This window comes from Canis aureus, chromosome 21 (genome assembly GCF_053574225.1).
Source record: "Canis aureus isolate CA01 chromosome 21, VMU_Caureus_v.1.0, whole genome shotgun sequence".
NCBI classification, from domain to species: Eukaryota; Metazoa; Chordata; class Mammalia; order Carnivora; family Canidae; genus Canis; species Canis aureus.
The window spans coordinates 33,257,747-33,275,093 of NC_135631.1; the positions used below are offsets into that span (position 1 = coordinate 33,257,747).

General features: G+C 37.9%; 1 protein-coding gene across 4 annotated transcripts in view; it reads left to right on the forward strand.

Moving 5' to 3' along the window:
• Positions 1 to 17,347, forward strand: part of SEMA3E (semaphorin 3E) — a 235,933-nt gene that overhangs the window by 150,645 nt on the left and 67,941 nt on the right. For 3 of the 4 annotated variants that reach the window (XM_077863833.1, XM_077863836.1, XM_077863834.1), the window contains exons 3-4: positions 2,895 to 2,954; positions 5,370 to 5,489. In XM_077863833.1, the coding sequence (XP_077719959.1) occupies positions 2,895 to 2,954; positions 5,370 to 5,489 (180 nt within the window). Of the gene's footprint in view, positions 1 to 1,928; positions 2,147 to 2,894; positions 2,955 to 5,369; positions 5,490 to 17,347 lie in introns of those variants that run through there. The other variant, XM_077863835.1, reaches the window with a different exon arrangement.

A 17,347-nucleotide genomic window follows, 5' to 3' on the forward strand; every position in this document is an offset into this window, starting at 1 on the left:
ATACAGCTTAAAGAAGTCATCATTTTACATAATGAAAAATTAATAACAAGGGATGCTAATATTTTTAAGAAGAAGATGAGCCCTGCATTTCTTAAGTTAAATGTGTTAAGAATATAAAGCACTATTTGGAATTACAAGTAAGATATTCTCTGATTTATTGATGCTGTTAACTGAATTAGTCATGAAAATCTTTCCAATGAGAGATGATCCTAAAATAAGTTTGTATTTATATTTATTTGTATAATTTAATATACAGTATGTATGTAATATATGCTATATATATTCAGTCCGCATATATGTGTGTGTGTGCACATGTGCGAGCATAGCCTTTTGAATAATTTATGCATCCACAGTAAAATCATAATTCCAAAATCAAACTGAATCTCAAGTGAAAATAGGTGTGGAAATTATCTGAAAAAAAATCTCACCCTGACTACAAAAATTTTTCCCAAAATAAGGGATCAGTAAAGTTTATAAATGCTACAGCTTTGCTTCTGGGGTGCTTACCCTCTAATGGTACTAATGACTCTGCTGAAGCTGAGGCAGGGCTGCATCTGAACCTGACATTGATGTATTTACGTGATCTCTTTCCTGAAGCCTATATGATCCCCTGCTGGATTCACTGCCATCATGAACATTGATTTTAGGATTTTATGTGTATGCTTTTTGCTTTTTAGTTGGTTTTCTTTTATATTCCTATTTGTTTTCCTTTGTCTTTCTTGTGTCGCAACATAAATGAAAACATGATTTTTTAAGTTTATATACTGCACTATGAATATTTAATGTTGAATATAGTTAGTAAGAAATGTTAGTAAGAAACGGGGGCCCCTTACACTATTAAGAATATCAAAGCAATACTTTATACTTGTAATTCAAACAATATCAAAGTAATATTTTATACCTGTAATTCAAACCACGTAGTACTTACTCCTATGATAATACACACAATAATGTAAAAATCATCATAATAAAATGCCTTTGACACCACTTTTATAAATTCCCAATATTACTCATGTATCTGGGACTGGATTTGACTACATTATGTGTGTGTTAAGTGACAAGCCTCTTTGACCTCTAGCATATAAATACCTAACTTGTTATTTTCTGGGGCACAGCTTTAAAAAAAAGTTTAAATCTTAACCATATTTAGGATTCAAATATATATATATATATATATATATATATATATATATATATATATATATTTAGTATGTGTGTATATATATATGTATGTATATATCGTTTTCAAAAACTTAAAATGGCTGCTGGGATCAGTCAGGAGAAGAAGAGTCTGAAACAAAATAAAGAAAGAGTGCCTGGCCCGCTTGGAGAAACTGGAAATCTTGATTTCTATTCAAAATTTCTCATTTGTAAATGTTGGCCACTAATTGGAAAACAAGCAGTGTGCTCACTGAACAAAAAATATCTCCAATCAGTAACCTCTCATATTTAGTTTGATACCCTGGATAATTTCTCTGGCATCTTTGAGCATCCTGAGAAGGAAAAGGTTATTTGTAGAAATATTAATATCTTGAGAGGCCTAGGCTACTCTGCTGGGAAGTTGCTACTCCTTCCCCAAAATGTTAACTTGAGAACAGAAAATGATTGCCTAAAAAAGAAAGAAATATGGATGTAGCTTGACTCAAAGTGTCATGGAGGTAGGAGAGGAAGAGAGAACATCTTAGGAGTTCCGTATCCCAGTGCGGATCCTTAGTGTATCTAAGGTGAAAACCTTTTACAGCAGTGAAGGAAAAGTTACAGGGTATTCTGGTCAGAGTCAACATCCCTCCACACTGAATCTGTTATCACCCAGCTGGTAGAAACCATGACGATGACATGATGGCATAGATGATGCTCCCCAGGATTCTGAGAGAGACGCAAGAAAGGGGGCCAGTTGAGCTTTTTCAGCCTGGTGGGGGAGGTTGATTGATCCATCAAGATGTGGGGATAAACTATTTACTGGAAGGCTTACGATCTTGGGGCATAGAAGACATTTGGGAACTTACCACTTGCTACACTTATTCAAATGGATCACATTCCTTGGTTCCCATGTATAGATGTATTGCCTTGTGGGGCTGCATAGAGAAATGTACCTTTTCGTTTTTAAAAGCTCCCTGGGTAATACTATATCTTTAATAAAGTTATGGTAAGTATTGAAGTATTTAATCTCGGGTGCTTAGTACAAAAATTAGAAAGTTGGTTGAGTATGTGGCCATTCTGGAAGTACTCTGGCGCTATGTTAAGAAATAAAATAAATGCTTACCCTAAGACCCAATAATGCTATTCCTAGGTTATATACATACCAACCCCCTCCGTTGGTTATAGATACTAACGGTGCTCTTTTACCAATCTCAGAGGGATGTGTACAGAGACGCATCATGTTTGATGTATTGGAGACCTGGAGGTAGTCTGGGTGTCCCTCCAGGACAGAGGAGTCCTACATCCTTTAATCCCATCATTTAGCAAATGTTACTGAGTCCCCGCACACCACGCTCTGGGCTGAGTGGTAAAAATGCAAAGGAAACTCAGGAGGTGCCTGACTTGGAGGGACAGACAGTCAAGTTCAGGGGAAAGACAAGACAGATGGCGGAGATCACAGCCGGTTATATGCAGAGCAGGGCTGCTTGAAGTGTGGCGTCCTCTTAAGGGTGGAGACTGGAGGAAAACCTGAGAAAGATTTTTGTTTAAAAACTAAGTTTTAGGATGAAATAAAAGCTCAAATGTTAAGTGTCTTCATTAGGCGTGTAATGATGTAAAGAAGATAGTCTTGATTTATCTTCTCAGGAAATAGAACAAAAGGAAAATGTACTGGGATTATAGAAAAAATGAAATGGTTTTTCGGTGTGGTTTATTTTTGTATGCATTTGCATAATAGTTCATTATCTTTATTTCAGATACGCTGGCCTAGTACAGCACTAAAAATAGAAGAATGTATAATGAAAGGAAAAGATGCAGTAAGTATTACTCATTGTAAATTAAACACATTGCCAATTATATTCCTGGTCAGTCACGAGGGACTGACGCTTTAACCTTTTATTTGCTCCTAAAAGGCGTATATGTGATTCCCTCAGGAAGAAAAAAAATGTATGTACACATATCCGTGCATACACATGCATTCTATAGAGATCATAATTTGTAAGTTAATTTCAATGTGAAGTCAGAGTAAAGGGAGCTTGAAGTGTCTAGGTTTTGGTTTTTGGTTTATTATGTATTTCTCAACTCAGATTTATGAATTTCTTATCCTAATGCTTATCTCCTACATATTGGGAGAAAAAACAATTGCAGGTGCATTTTTAATTCAAGGGAAAGTTAAGCACATTATTTGTGAGATTTCATCTTGCCTTGATTAGTAAATTAGAACCAAATGAAACAAAAGGAGAGAAAAACAAAAAGAAAGGAGAAGCCAAAGGCAGTGCTTTATCTCCCCCGCGATGTGTTTAGGGTCTCTTCTGCTGGAACAATCAGTGTTCCTTGTCTCCCTAACTTCCCTGTGGCATGTGAGGTTGCGCAGAAGCAGCGTCCTGACGCAGTGCCTTGTCCACATGCACGAAGGGACTTTCAGGTGCTGGGAGTAGCTGACAGCTGACACGATACACGTCTTGGAGAAAGGGGTGCACACCTCCTTTTGAAAGTCAACTTATCCCTTTTCCCCCTTTATATAGTGAGAAAAAAAAAAAAAAACATACCATGTAAGACTAACACACTCTATACCAACTCCGGAGTCTCTGTAGCAACTGGGTCACCCAGCCAAGGAGTGAGCCAAGACATTCCTGCTGTCTTAGTCCACAGCATAATGCTGACTAATTGAACACACTCTTAGGCTCTGTCAGTCTGAGCCCGACCGAGCCCAAATGTAGCCTCACTGGCTCATTCAAGGTTTCATGAGATGAAAAGCAGGTACTTACAGTGATAGGAGAAGAGAATATTTTCCCCATGCCTGAATGAATTCTGGTCACCCTCAGAATAAAATGCTACGTGAATGGGAAATAGAAGAAAATATATCTACATGCTCTGGATAATCAGGTTAGTGGTACTTTCCTCATTCTGAACAGGGAATGCTATAATCTGAATCACTTGTAGTAAAATGGTTGGTTCTGGTGGCTTTTTCATCCTACTGTTCTATGAAATGTTTTATAAGGACAGATTATGACTTTTAAAATACCACTACTGGTATTTTACTGACTACTACATGCATTGATATCAGAGTAGTATTTAGCATTAGAAGAGTTTAGTATTTTGTAATTTATTTTAAATGAAACAATACCTAATTTACCAGGAAGGTTTTTGCTAGAATTAATTTGGACAAGTTGGTTTGAGCTAGTTAAAACTCTTCTCATTCAGCATATTGATCATAAAATTCACCTGGTGATTTATGTAGTAAAATTTGTTAAGCATATTTTATATATATATATATATATATATATATATATATATATATATTTACTACTGTGTTTAATTAAGGAGGGAATACAAAGATGTGTAAAATAAATATTCTACTTGAATCCCAATGTAGGCAAACTAGAGCTCCTCAGCCAAATGGGGCCTGCCATCTACTTTTGTAAGTAAAGTTTCATTGGAAGCTAGCCACGCACATTCACTTTGTGTATTGTCTATGAGTGCTTTCATGCCATATTTACAGAAGTAAGTTGTTGAAACAGAGACCAGTTGGCCATTTTAACTAAATATATTACTCCCTGGTCCTTCATAAAAAAATTTTTGCTGATTCCTGCACAGCCGTCTTATAGTCATGGGTGTAAAATGTTATTTCTCTTGGTTAACTTCCCATGTATTTATTTGAAAATCCTCTATGAAAGTGCTTTGTGTGAATTTATGAGTTTGAAGATATGACTTATTTTACCAAACATCAAAACTCTGTAGAGCCTTAAAGTCTGCCCATGTTTCTTTAAGGGTAGTGAAGCCTTCTCTAATTATTGGTTCTCTGACTTTGTGCTGATTCATTTGTTTATATGTACTTAAAAAAAAATAACAGCATTGGGAATAACTTAATTACTTAGTGGGATGTATTGCCATGCACATCTTTATGTTTGAATAAGTTTCTGCATAGTACTTTTTTTTACTCCTCACTTATGTACTAGAATACTTGAAAAATGATACAATCCTGTTATGAATGTAATTTATGCAGTGAGGCTAAGGTGTGCATTGGTTATCCCAGTCTGTGCTTCCACTGTTTCTTGCCCTCTACATCCACCCCTCTTGCCTCCTCTAGCCTCAAAGGAGACTTGAACATGAGATTTGTAGGGTTAGGGAAAACAGACATCAAAAAGGCCTAAATACAATTTTTTTTTTACAATAACCTGTTTCTTTTTTCTTTCTTTTCTTTCCTTTTTTTTTTTTTTTTTTTGCTTTAGAGTGAATGTGCAAATTTTGTCCGGGTTTTGCATCACTATAATAGGACACACCTTCTGACCTGTGGTACTGGAGCTTTTGATCCACTTTGTGCCTTCATCAGGGTTGGATACCATTTGGAAGTAAGATAATATCATTCATAGCAATAAAAGTCATGCTTAAAATAACTTTTTTTTTTTTTTAAAGAAAGGTGGTGGGATTTTCTTTGATGAAAAAGAAAAGCATTTGTGGTACACTGATGAAGCTTTCCTAAGTCAGAGAAATGATCTCTCTGGACCTTTAAAATCCCTCTCAGCTATAAAATTGATAAATCAATTAATTCTTTATGTATTCCTCACTGAACAACTTCATTTACTTGATTGTGCACTTAAAAATATTTCTTCATATCAAACTGTGTTCTCTATTGTGTTTGTGCATAAATTTTATTAATGGAACCACCAAGCTAGAATGTATATATATAAATAAATTTATGTAAGCACAATTACTATATATAGTATTTTACAAAGGAAATGCAAAGACTTGTTGATTTCGTAATTACTCTTTTTTTGATAAGTGAAATGAGGGAGGTGGAGTTGGGAGTTGAGGGGTGAGGTGGATTACAAACTGACTGAAGCTAAATATTAGTGGGTGAGAGCTGTATGCCTCAGACCCCACTACAAGTGATCAGCATAAAGAAAACAAATCTCAAAAAAAAAAAAAAAAAGCAAGAAAAGAAAAGAAGAAAGGAAAAGAAAAGAGGAAAAAGAAAAAAGAAGAAAAGATCTCAGCTGAATTCTATCACACATATAACCTTGACTAACAAGCAGGCTTGAATATCCAATAACCTGTTGAATGAACTCTAAATTCTCATTTCTCTTGGGCACATTCTCAAGTATCTTATATCACATTTTCACTGTAAAATACATTTAAAAAAAAACTTCTCATGTCAGGATCTGCTACCCTTTTTTAGGTCAGAAGGCGGAGTCCTCCATTAAGGTGAGATACAGATAAAACAGACATCTATATATTCTATAGTGAAACAGCTACGGTCTCTTGATTCTTATACTCTACTGATGAAAGGGCAGCAGTGACCCTAAAATGTTTTCAGCCGCCGCATATAGAGAAGAACATTCACTTCACTCGTGCAAAATCATTCCTGGTATCCTTCATACTAGTTAACACTCAGGTGCACATACAATCAGTCATATCCAAAGTACTTAGTTTAGCTGCCTCTTGAGAGCCCCCTGATTGAGGGACTTCAGCTGTGAAGTGTCCTTATAGGCAGGATTTTTGATTAGCATATTTTAAATGTTAACTAACCACCTCTACTTGTAGATTAAAGCTAAAGAGTGTACACAAACACATCGAGTGTACTCACTGAATTCTTTTAAAGAAACAATACGGCTTATCTAATGGAAGAACCTTAAAGAGAGCCATGCAAAGCCAATCAACCCAGTGAAAGTCAGGATACTTACATGCATGCAAAGTATTCAGACATGTACACCTACATATGAAGCCAGAATATATACATTTTGTGGAGCCAGTCTGTTGGCAGCAAATAGATCTGAAAATGCCTTGATTTCATTTTTATTTCTCAGGGATATTTTCCCTGGATATAGAATTTTGGATTCACAAGCTTTTTTTTTTTTTTTTCATTCAGCAGTTCAAAGATACTTTATTGTCTTCTAAATCGCTTTCTGAATGTATATTCAGGTTTCATACATATTGATATTACCATGTTTGTAATAGCTTTATCTCTCAGAATTTTCTCCTCCTGTTTGTTGTCACCAATTTTTCCTATTATGTGCCTATTTGTGTGGTGGCAGTGGTGGGAGATAGATATTTACATTTCTTGAAATACTGAGATTTTTGGATACAAAATCTTATGTTTTGCATTGAATTTGGCAAATTTTGGGCTGTTATGATTTCAGATAATGTTATTGTTTCATGCCCTCCTCTCCCTTCAGGGATGTATTGTGTATGTGTGTGTGCACATGCATATGCACACAACCGCATGCATGTGCTCATATATGTGTATTGCATTGTGCCACAAATCACCTACATTTTGCTCATTTTTATTCAGTCTTTGTTTTCTCTGATTTGCATATTGGATAAATTCTATTGATTTATTTTCAAGTTTACTAATCCTTTCTTCTGGCCATCTCCAGTATGTTGTTAAGCACACCCCATCAATGGTCAATACATATAACATACTTTTCAGTTCCAAAACTTTGATTTTGTTTATATTTCATTTCTTTAATGAGCATTTCCCCATATTTTTATTCATCATGACTATATTTTTCTTTAAACCCTTGAACACATTTTTAACAGCTGTTTTAAAAATTCCTGTGTGCAAAAAAAAAAAAAAATCCCTTTGTGCTAATTTTAACATCTGGGTCAACTTAAGGTAAGTTTGCATTGATTGTTTTTCTCTCTTGACTCTGGGTCATATTTTCTTGTTTCTTTGCATGTCTAGTAATTTTTATTGTGTATCAGACATTACGGATCATATGTTTTCAAGACCATGGACTTGATTATATTTTAAAGAGAATTGATTTTTATTCTAGCAGGCAGCTTACTTGTCTAGACTCAAACTCAAAAATCTCTTGTGATGGGCGGCAGCCAAAAATTTCTTTCAACTTTCCAGACGGTGTTTTTTATGCTCTGCTTGCACATGCAGTCAGGTGTCAGCCAAGGATTTGGGAAGGAATGTATACATGCATTTCAGGGTGCCTCCCTGAGTTCCTGGGTATCTCCTCTTGCATTTCAGCTGTCCTGGTGCTTTTAAGTCTCTCTTCTATGACTTTCCACACTAGTAAGTCTATAGCTTTCTGCTTGAGTTCTAGCCATTCCTCACCATGTGGATTAGGGGATTTCCTGGATTGGAAAACTCTCTAGTCCTTGCTCTTAAGTGACCTCCGTTTTTAAAAAATAATTCTTTAAGACATTACTAGTTTATCATCATTATCTGTGTGAGAGTCCAAACAAGCTGATTATCATTAGCAGAGGTGGAACTATGTGTAATTCATCTTCACAGACATGATATTTGAATATTTTTCTCATGTAATTATCAAAGTATCAGTATTATTGAAAACACATTTTGGAAAAAATTCTACACAGGATGTAAGAGCATCTCATGGACATATAGGATAATAAGAATAACGAGATATTTATTCTCAAAAGTCCATTTGGAGGCTTGATAACATTTTATATGAGAGAATGAGAAGTTACACATTATACAGACAAGGAAAATGCTTTTAAAAACACAGAGGCAAGCACATATGGGATAGGTTCACAGACATTCGTGGAGTTGGTTAGAGAATGTCAGGAGATAAAACTGGGGCAAACTGGCAGAGGATTTTAATGCTAGACAGTGGCATTTTGTAGTTACTTCTAAAGAGAGCATGGAGACCATGAAGGAGTTTGAGCAGACTGAAAGACATGACACTGGTAATATTTAGGATTGATTCAAGCAGAGAGAGATGAAAGGCAGGGAGAAATTAAAGAAGGCTATTACAGGAGTCTGCAAGATCATGAGGATATTTAACTGTTGTCACAATGGCAAAGGAAAGGAAGTGTGGAGCTGATGTGAGAAGCTGCTCAGCAGGAGAGATTATGTAACATTTTATTGGATGTTGCTGATTAAAGGGAATTAAGAAAACAATTCCAATTTTATTTCTTGACAGTTGAGAAGAATAACAAAAAGGAGCCAAGGAGGCAGAGTAGGTTTTTTGTAAAAACATGAAAAAATTCTCAATATATCTCAGCTATAACTTTTTCATTTCTATGTATAGTTACTTGAAAAATTGATCTGCATGCTAGAGGAGGGCGTTATCAGAATAAGTTGAATTATTGAACCGTAGGTAATTAATTGTCCCCAAACAAGTCTCTTCTTTCTCCTTCTCCCCACGCCTCCATCCACCCCTCCATCTTATCCCTTCTCTCTCTCCTTCTCCCTTTATCCAAGTACTTAGAAAATTCCATTATTTAAGTGGCGGGGCCTGATCTATCAGTGTAAATAGCAACTGAGCAGACAAAGGGGTATAACGCAAATCAGGTTAGCACAAAATTTATAATCATTTGAAATAGGAAAAAAATATATTCTAAAATGATAGACAACATCAGTGCTACAGAGGGCAGTTTTGCTAAAGAAGTGAGTAATTAGAATGTAAGGGGTTAAGAACTGACTGACTAGTGACCAAATAAAGACAGTGATATTACCTATTTAATCCAGAAATAGAATTGTTAAGGATAAAAAATATAAGGGAAGGATATAAAAAGTGTAAGGGTGTTCAAAAAAGGTTTTTCTTAGGATAGCAGATAGGGAAGAATCAGTTATCCAGCACAGGATATGGCCACTTCTTGCAGATCGGGAGAGCAGGGTGGGAAGTAAGTTTGCTGAGGGGACTATGGGATATTTATTTATTTATTTATTTATTTATTTATTTATTTATTTTTGACTATGGGATATTTAATGGAGAGATCTCATCAACAGTTGCGTATAAAGGGCTATTTTTCAGGAGAAAGACTTGAAGTAGAAATGCAGATTTGAGAGAGAGAGAGTGTGTGTGTGTTTGAAAACTGAGATCTTTAGGCATGATATCATTGTCTAGGAAGAGACTTTGAGTAAAAAGTGAAAGTAGTTAAATATGGAGCCCAGAAACACCAACACTTGAAAGGCTCTTCTCTCTCTGTCTCACAAATAAATAAATAAAATAAATCTTTTAAAACGGAGGGGTTGGGTGGCTTAAGCCCCTTGATTAAACCTCTGACTCTTGATTTCAGTTCAGGTCATAATCTCAGGGCTATGAGACTGAGCCCCGCATCAGGCTCCATGCTCCGCGTAGTATCTGCTTGAGATTCTCTCCCTCTGCCCGTCCTCCCGTCTGCTCACGTGTGCTCGCGTGCTCACTCTCTCTCTAAAACAAATTTTAAAAATCTTAAAAAAAAAAAGACTGATGGAGAAAGAAAAACCAACAAAGAAGATTAAAAAGAAGTGACAAGGAAGTTTAGAAGAGAAATCAGAGTGAGATAGCATAGAAATAAAGGAGTAATTAACCAAGTCATTAACCTTCTAACCAAGGTTAGAAGTTTTGAAGAATCAAAGTGCCATGGGACCTTCCTAGAAAGTCTTTGGAGGCTTCATGTGAGGAGTTTCAGTGAAATGTGGCTGTAAACTGTGGTCTTCTGGTATTAAAGATTAAAGCCAACTTTTTCTTGAATCTCTTTTCTCTCTTTCACATTGCATTATTTTCCATTTTTTATGGAAGTATAATAAAAATACAAGAAGTATACAGCATGTGAATGAACAGCCAGATCATTTTCACAAATGGAATACCCTTTCTAATAAGTACCCAGATCACATCCTTTATTTTTATTTTTTGGTTTTATTTTCATTTTTTTTTAATCATAGAGCATAAACACTTGGGGTGTTTTTTCTCATATGCCCCTTCTCGTATAGTCTTCATTTTAAAAATTGCTTTCTCTTTTTGTTTTAAAATCCTTCCTGAGTTCTATCATCTCTTTTTTTAGTTTTTCTAATTTTGATTTATGCTTTACATGTATTTCTTCTATTATTTTCTTAATTTCTTCTAAATTCAACTGAAATACTAAATTATGGTTACTTCTTATCTATTTTGTGGCATGTTTTTCTGACAAACCTTCACTGCCTGTGGTAAATGTTATTCTCTTCTGTTTCCTTTTTTTTTTTAAGAACGTTGTACTGGATTTAGCTGAGATTTTTCTCTGTTGCTCATTTTTATATAAAATTGTTATCCTAAACTTTCAGAAGAGAAGTGTGGATATGTCTAGTACCTTCATATTCCAGAACTCACCATTCTTTTTTTTTTTTCTTTGAAGAGAATTATGTATACACTTCTCCTGGCTATCATCTCTTCATTAGGATATTGCTTTTTCTTTGCCCTTCTTTCTCTTTTTCTTGGAAAAAATGGTATTATAATTTCAGACATTTCTTCTGGAAGGGAGATAAGGTGATGAATTTTGAAGGTTCAAAGAGCTTCATCCTTCCCATAGACCTCTTGAAATAGTCCACAGGTCACATTAGCAAAAGTTCCTCCCAGGTTCAGCTCATGCTCTAAAGGGATACTCTACTCTCAGCGAGCACTTAGACATTTGAGAGTTCTTCCTTTCTCAGTTTTATCAAAACCTGGTTGCTTCTCTCTGCTTCTTCCTGCAAGATATTAATACCTGGTATGGTTTGTAGCTCATGGCATTTTATCCACACCTGCTCATACTTGGGGTCTCACGGAGATGTCTCAACAGCCAGTTTTGCTGGAAGTATAGTCATTCAACTTTAGGTTTTGCATTCCCAGTTGGTCCATTTGTTTTTCCTGGGAGAATTTATAGAGAGTAAACGTATGCCTCTGCTGATAGTCTTGCAGAAGTTTATAGTACCTTTTTTTAAAAATAAGGTTTCTTTATTTCAGAGAAAGAGAGAGAGCAAAGAGCATGAGCGGAAGGGGCAGAGGCAGAGAGACTCTCAAGCAGACTCCGTACAGAGCACAGAGCCCAACATGGGGTTTGACCGTAGGACCCTGAGATCATGAGCTGAGCCGAAACCAAGAGTCATACACTTAACCAACTGCACCATCCAGGCTCCCCTCACAGTGCCTTTTAAATAGTAAAATTTTATATGAGTACAGAATACTATAGAAAATACGACAGAGTTGTGTCTAACCCTAATTTTACTCACCTTCCAAAGAAAACAGAAATTATGTGTTGAATGTAGAGGTTCAGATAAAAAGAAACCCAGAGGTTCAGGTATAAAACATGTATTTCTAGAGAACTGGTAAAGGCCTTGAGCTCCCACAAAAGTTAAATCGCTTTTGTTACTGAACAGCGTCCTTCTCTTAGAACACGATGACTTAGCACAGTAATATTAGCATATTACTATTTGTATTAGTTTTCTATGATGCCAAAAAAATTATCAAAAATTCGGCAGTTTAAAACAACATACATTTATTACCTCATATTTTCTGTGGAGCAGGAGGCCAGGCACTAACTGCTTAGCTGGCTCGATTGCTCGAGATGTCTGCAAGACTGCAGATACCTTTGTGGAGTGCAGCCTCATATTCTGAGTTCCTGTGGTCGTTGACAGAATTCAGTTCCTTGCTGAACTGCAGGACTCAAGTCCCCATGTTCTTGACGTCTGTCACCCAGGGGCTAATCCCAGCTCACAGGCCACCTGCTTCCCCTTGCCACATGGCCCTGTCACAGCAGGGCAGCAAACTTCCCAAGGCTGGCAAGAGGGTGATTCGGTCCAGCTTACCAAGACGGGTGATACCATAGAACCTCGTCATGGGAATTACCGTACCGTCTGTAACCGTCCAAAGGGCCATGACCTAGAGAGCGCTTGCCACCATGCCTGTACTCCCACCAGGACTAGGTATTGCCTGGGACATTTCTGCGGGGGCCGGGGGTCTTGGTGCCATTGACACTCTGCCTTCCGTGTCTTACACGTGAAAGCTTGTACTAGCACAAGTGTTTTAGGACACTGTTGCTTGGGGAGGCAAAGCAAAGGCATAGAGTAAAAGGGGAGAAATGAAGTCATTTGTCTCTAAACTTTGTCGGTGGCTCTCCTCTTAAAAGAAGCCACCTGGGCAGCCCGGGTGGCTCAGCACTTTAGCGCCGCCTTCGGCCCAGGGTGTGATCCTGGAGACCCGGGATCAAGTCCCACGTCGGGCTCCCTGCGGAGCCTGCTTCTCCCTCTGCCTGTGTATCTGCCTCTCTCTATTGTCTCCCATGCATAAATAAGTAAAAATCTTTAAAAGAAGAAGAAGAAGAAGCAGCCAGAATTCTTCCTTGCAAGAACCATAAACATTAAGGGGTGAATGTGTGGGCCATCTCCAAAATTTTTCGGCCAAACATGGGAAAATATGATTATCTTTGTCGGCATAAGCACTTGAATATAGATTGCTGTCATGTTTCATTAATGTAGGGTATTTTCTCAGCGTATTTTATTTAAGCCTATTTATATCAGTTTTTAAGTATGCAGACTGACTTAGCCATGCAACTATGCTTGGCACCAAATATAATCGATAATGAATTTTTAAAAGATTTTCAGTATACAGTCTTGACACATTTCCTCTAATGCAGCTCAGCTATATAAGTTGGGATATTATCAGCTTCAAAATCATGAGAGTTATACATATCCCTCAATCCAGTATAAATCTCTTTGAAAACATGTTAGAAACTGTACACAAGTAATGTTCCTAGCTATTCATCCATATTTGAACTTCATAGACTGGAAATTTGTATTCTCTAGTTAAATACTTTATGATATGCCAGTAAGAGATTACAATTTAGACATAACAGGACTCTTGCCTTTTAGAGTCATGCATTTTACATTTTGATCCTTAAGAGTTTGAACTCTGTATTTTCAGTAAATATTGAAAGTATCTTTTCAGGTGCAATACTTAATTATCCAAAATAGATCAAAACATACATTTATGAATACATGGATTTTTAAGTCAAATACATTTTTGACAGTACTTAATATTTGTTTCTTAGTCAAATTTTAGTTTCTGCTGCTTGTACTGAGTAAAATTTCATTGGCTGGCTAACAAAACTAGTGACAGTTTCTAGAGGTTTAAAAAATTACCCAGTAGAGAGATGCCTGGGTGGCTCAGCGGTTGAGCATCTGTCTTTGGCTCAGGGCTTGAGCCTAGATTCCCGGGATCGAGTCCCGCATTGGGCTCTTTGCAGGGAGCCTACTTCTCCCTTTGCCTCTCTCTTTGTCTTTCATAAATAAATAAAATCTTTTTTTAAAAAATTACCCAGTAGATTTCTATAACTGTTAGTACTTTGTTGTATGCAACTCTGATCAGCATACCTGTGCATCTGATATTCTTTGTGTTTTTCACAAAGAAAGATGCATATTTTTATTTCACAAAGTATTTTGTTTAGTACCAACACTTGCCACACCCAGCTTCTAAACCCACAAAATTACAAAGATTTTTAAAGTTGTCCTTTCAGTGGCTTTCTATTAGATCCCTGTTTATTTCTATTTGTTTAACTGCAATGTTCTTAACAGCAGGTGAAAACGTGTTGAGGACAATAATTTTAGAATAATTTTGTAAAAATGAAGAGTGAGCATTAGCCATTTGAATAGAACAAGTATATGAAGTGTATGCATCAAGTATTTAGCAACATGTATACTTTCAGGTAATTAATATATATTAAACTAGCCTTTAGTTAACAAAAATTTTCAGACTATAACTTGCACCAAGATATTTTTATAAACTTTTTCAGTCACATGTTTTATAGGGTAACCCTGGTTGTTATTTCCTGATCCATTTTTGTAAAAGTATATAGAAATGTTTTACTAATTTAAAAATTGTGGCAATTTTTTTTATGTTCTCATTTCAAATAAGTGATTAAAAGACAATGTGCATCACCCTATGAAAGCAGGCTTAGGTTTTGCTTTGGCCTCACACTATGTTTTTCATTCTGTAGACCAGGTGCCTTTTATGTATTTTTGAACAAAAATGTAATCAAAGTTATGGGCAATGAAAATAGGCATTACTTTATAATAATATTTTGTGGGTTTTTTGGCAGCAGGGAGAATAGAAATATTTTATGTGTTAAGATAGATATTGAAAATTAATTGTGGAAGGGGAAATTATTTATACTACCATAGTAACTATCAAAGACAATATATTCATAGTTCTTTAAGAAAGAAGACAAAAATCATTTGAGTAGGTGGAGAAGGCTCTTTTAAGTTTTATATTTGCATTATATCCAGACACATCATTTAGAAATTAACATTAGAAGATTTAAATAGAATCAGTATTTTAAAAGAAATCCTACATTTTGTCAGCTGGGTCCTCAGTCATTTTGAACAGTGTTTCTTGTGCCTTATTTACTGCAAATCAAAGTGAGTATGGGGTTTTCATCAGGAGCTTGCAGGCTGTTACTTTTGTGACATTTCAAACCCCTAAGCTTATTTTAAAAGGTGTCTGAAGAGACTGATTGTTCCTTCAGGTCCTTCTCTTGTCACCCCGGAATAGTGAAAGCTGGTTACATGATGTGGTGGGAAGGAACACGGGATTCCTTGTGCTGGTTTTGTCTGAGAGTGGCTCCCTGGAAGCTCTTGGAAAGGCAGGCTGCTTGACACCCTTTGCTTGCGGCTCTGTGTTTTGCCTGCGGAGTGCGAGGCGGTTGGCAGGAGGCCCTCCCGGCTCCCGGGCCTGGGCCGAGGGGCTCGTGCGGGGCGCTGGGCAGTGCAGGCCGCAGCTCCCCGCTGGCCCTGGCAAGGCAGAGAGCAGGGCAGAGAGCAGGGGAGGCGCGTGTGGTGCGAGGACCGTATCTAATGAAGGAAGGAACAGGTCACAGCCGCAGGGAGCTCTGCTCCATGGCTTTTTTTGTCCAGTTAAAAAATATGAATACACAGAAGAAGTCGCTAAAATAAAAAGCGGATGTCGTCCTCGCCAGCCTTTGCCCATGTCACCCATGGCACTCCTCTGCTAGCAGTTTGATGCTTAGTAAAGACTAACTGTGGGTACATGTCTGTGCAAAAACAGACAAAAATGTCAGACTCCACGTGAACTTCTGATTTTGTTGATTTTAACTCAAATATTTCGTGAACATTCATTACGTTAGGACATAACAATTGCGCCTAGTTCATCTGAGCAGCTACGTAGTATTCCACAGGAAGAACGAGTCATAATGTATGTAATGAGGCGTTTTATTTGTTAAGCTGTGAGTCCAGTTAAAAAATATGAATACACAGAAGAAGTCCGGAGGCCCCAGGGAGGCCGAGAAGGAGCGTGCTGCCGTGTGGGAGGGCGCACAGAGGCTCGGGGAGCGCCTGTGGCTCGTGGGCCCGTGGCCGCATCCGAGGTTGGGGCCTGGCGGCCTGGTGGCCTAGCTCGCAGCCGTGCTTCGCGGGTCGCGGCCTTTCCTGTGTGTGCCCCGTCAGGGAGCCTATGTGGAGCCCCGGTTGGCTCCACCTCGTAGGTTGGGAGTCGCACCCCAGGGACCTGAGGAGCCGGGGGGTGAGGTAGTCACGGCGGCTGGTGGCCCAAGGCCAGGTGCTGGCAGTGCCCACTGCGCTCTGTCACCGCCAACTGGGCCCCACGGGCCCTGGCATTTGTTCCCCAGACACCGGGAGACTTAGGAGCCCCTGCAGATCCTCCTGGGCTCAGAACCCAGTACCCACCCAGGAACCTCGGAACGAAGCAGTGACTGTGCGGGTCCATGATTTCGTGAGTAGCCTTTGTGACATTCCCACTGACGTAGACCTCTACCCAAGACACCAAGACGTCCAACTTGAGAAGCTACTGGCAGTCTTCGTAAGGTAGAATGTTTAAGGACCCTCCCCGACATTTCTTCTTTTAATCATGTCCATCGTGTCCACCCTTGGAAAGGTTTGGTGATGAAATGATAACAGATACCAGTCTTGGCTTTTCTGGTCTTCGGAACATGAATTAGGCAACATGACGTAGTCCACAAAGACACTCTGTAGGTACACGTCTTTCTCGACTTATAAAATGCGTGGAGAAAAGTGTACAGATCAAGAAATTGCACTCACGATGAGTTTTTACAAATTGGACACATCCGTGCAACCAGTGTCCAGATGAAGAGGCCAATGCCACCAGGGGCCCAGGATCTGTCCCCCGACCTTGTGGGTCTCCATTCCCTGCAGGTAACCACTGTTCGGACTTCTCTCCCCATAGAGGAGTTTTGCCTGTTTTAGAATCTTACGTAAGTGGAATCACACGGCATATATTTTTCTGCCAAGCTTGTTTTGCTTTAAAAGGATGGTGAGACAGACCTAGGCTGTGTGTGTAACTGTTTTTCGTGTGTTTTCATTGCTGTGTAGTATTTCTGTACCTCAATTTATTTGCCCATTCTCCTTTTGCTGATTATTTGGGTCGTTTATGGTTTTGTGCTATTGTGCTGCTGTGAACGCTCTTGTGTAGGTCTTTCTAGTAAACATTCACATATGTGTTTGCTTAGTATTTTCTGGGAGTAGAATTAA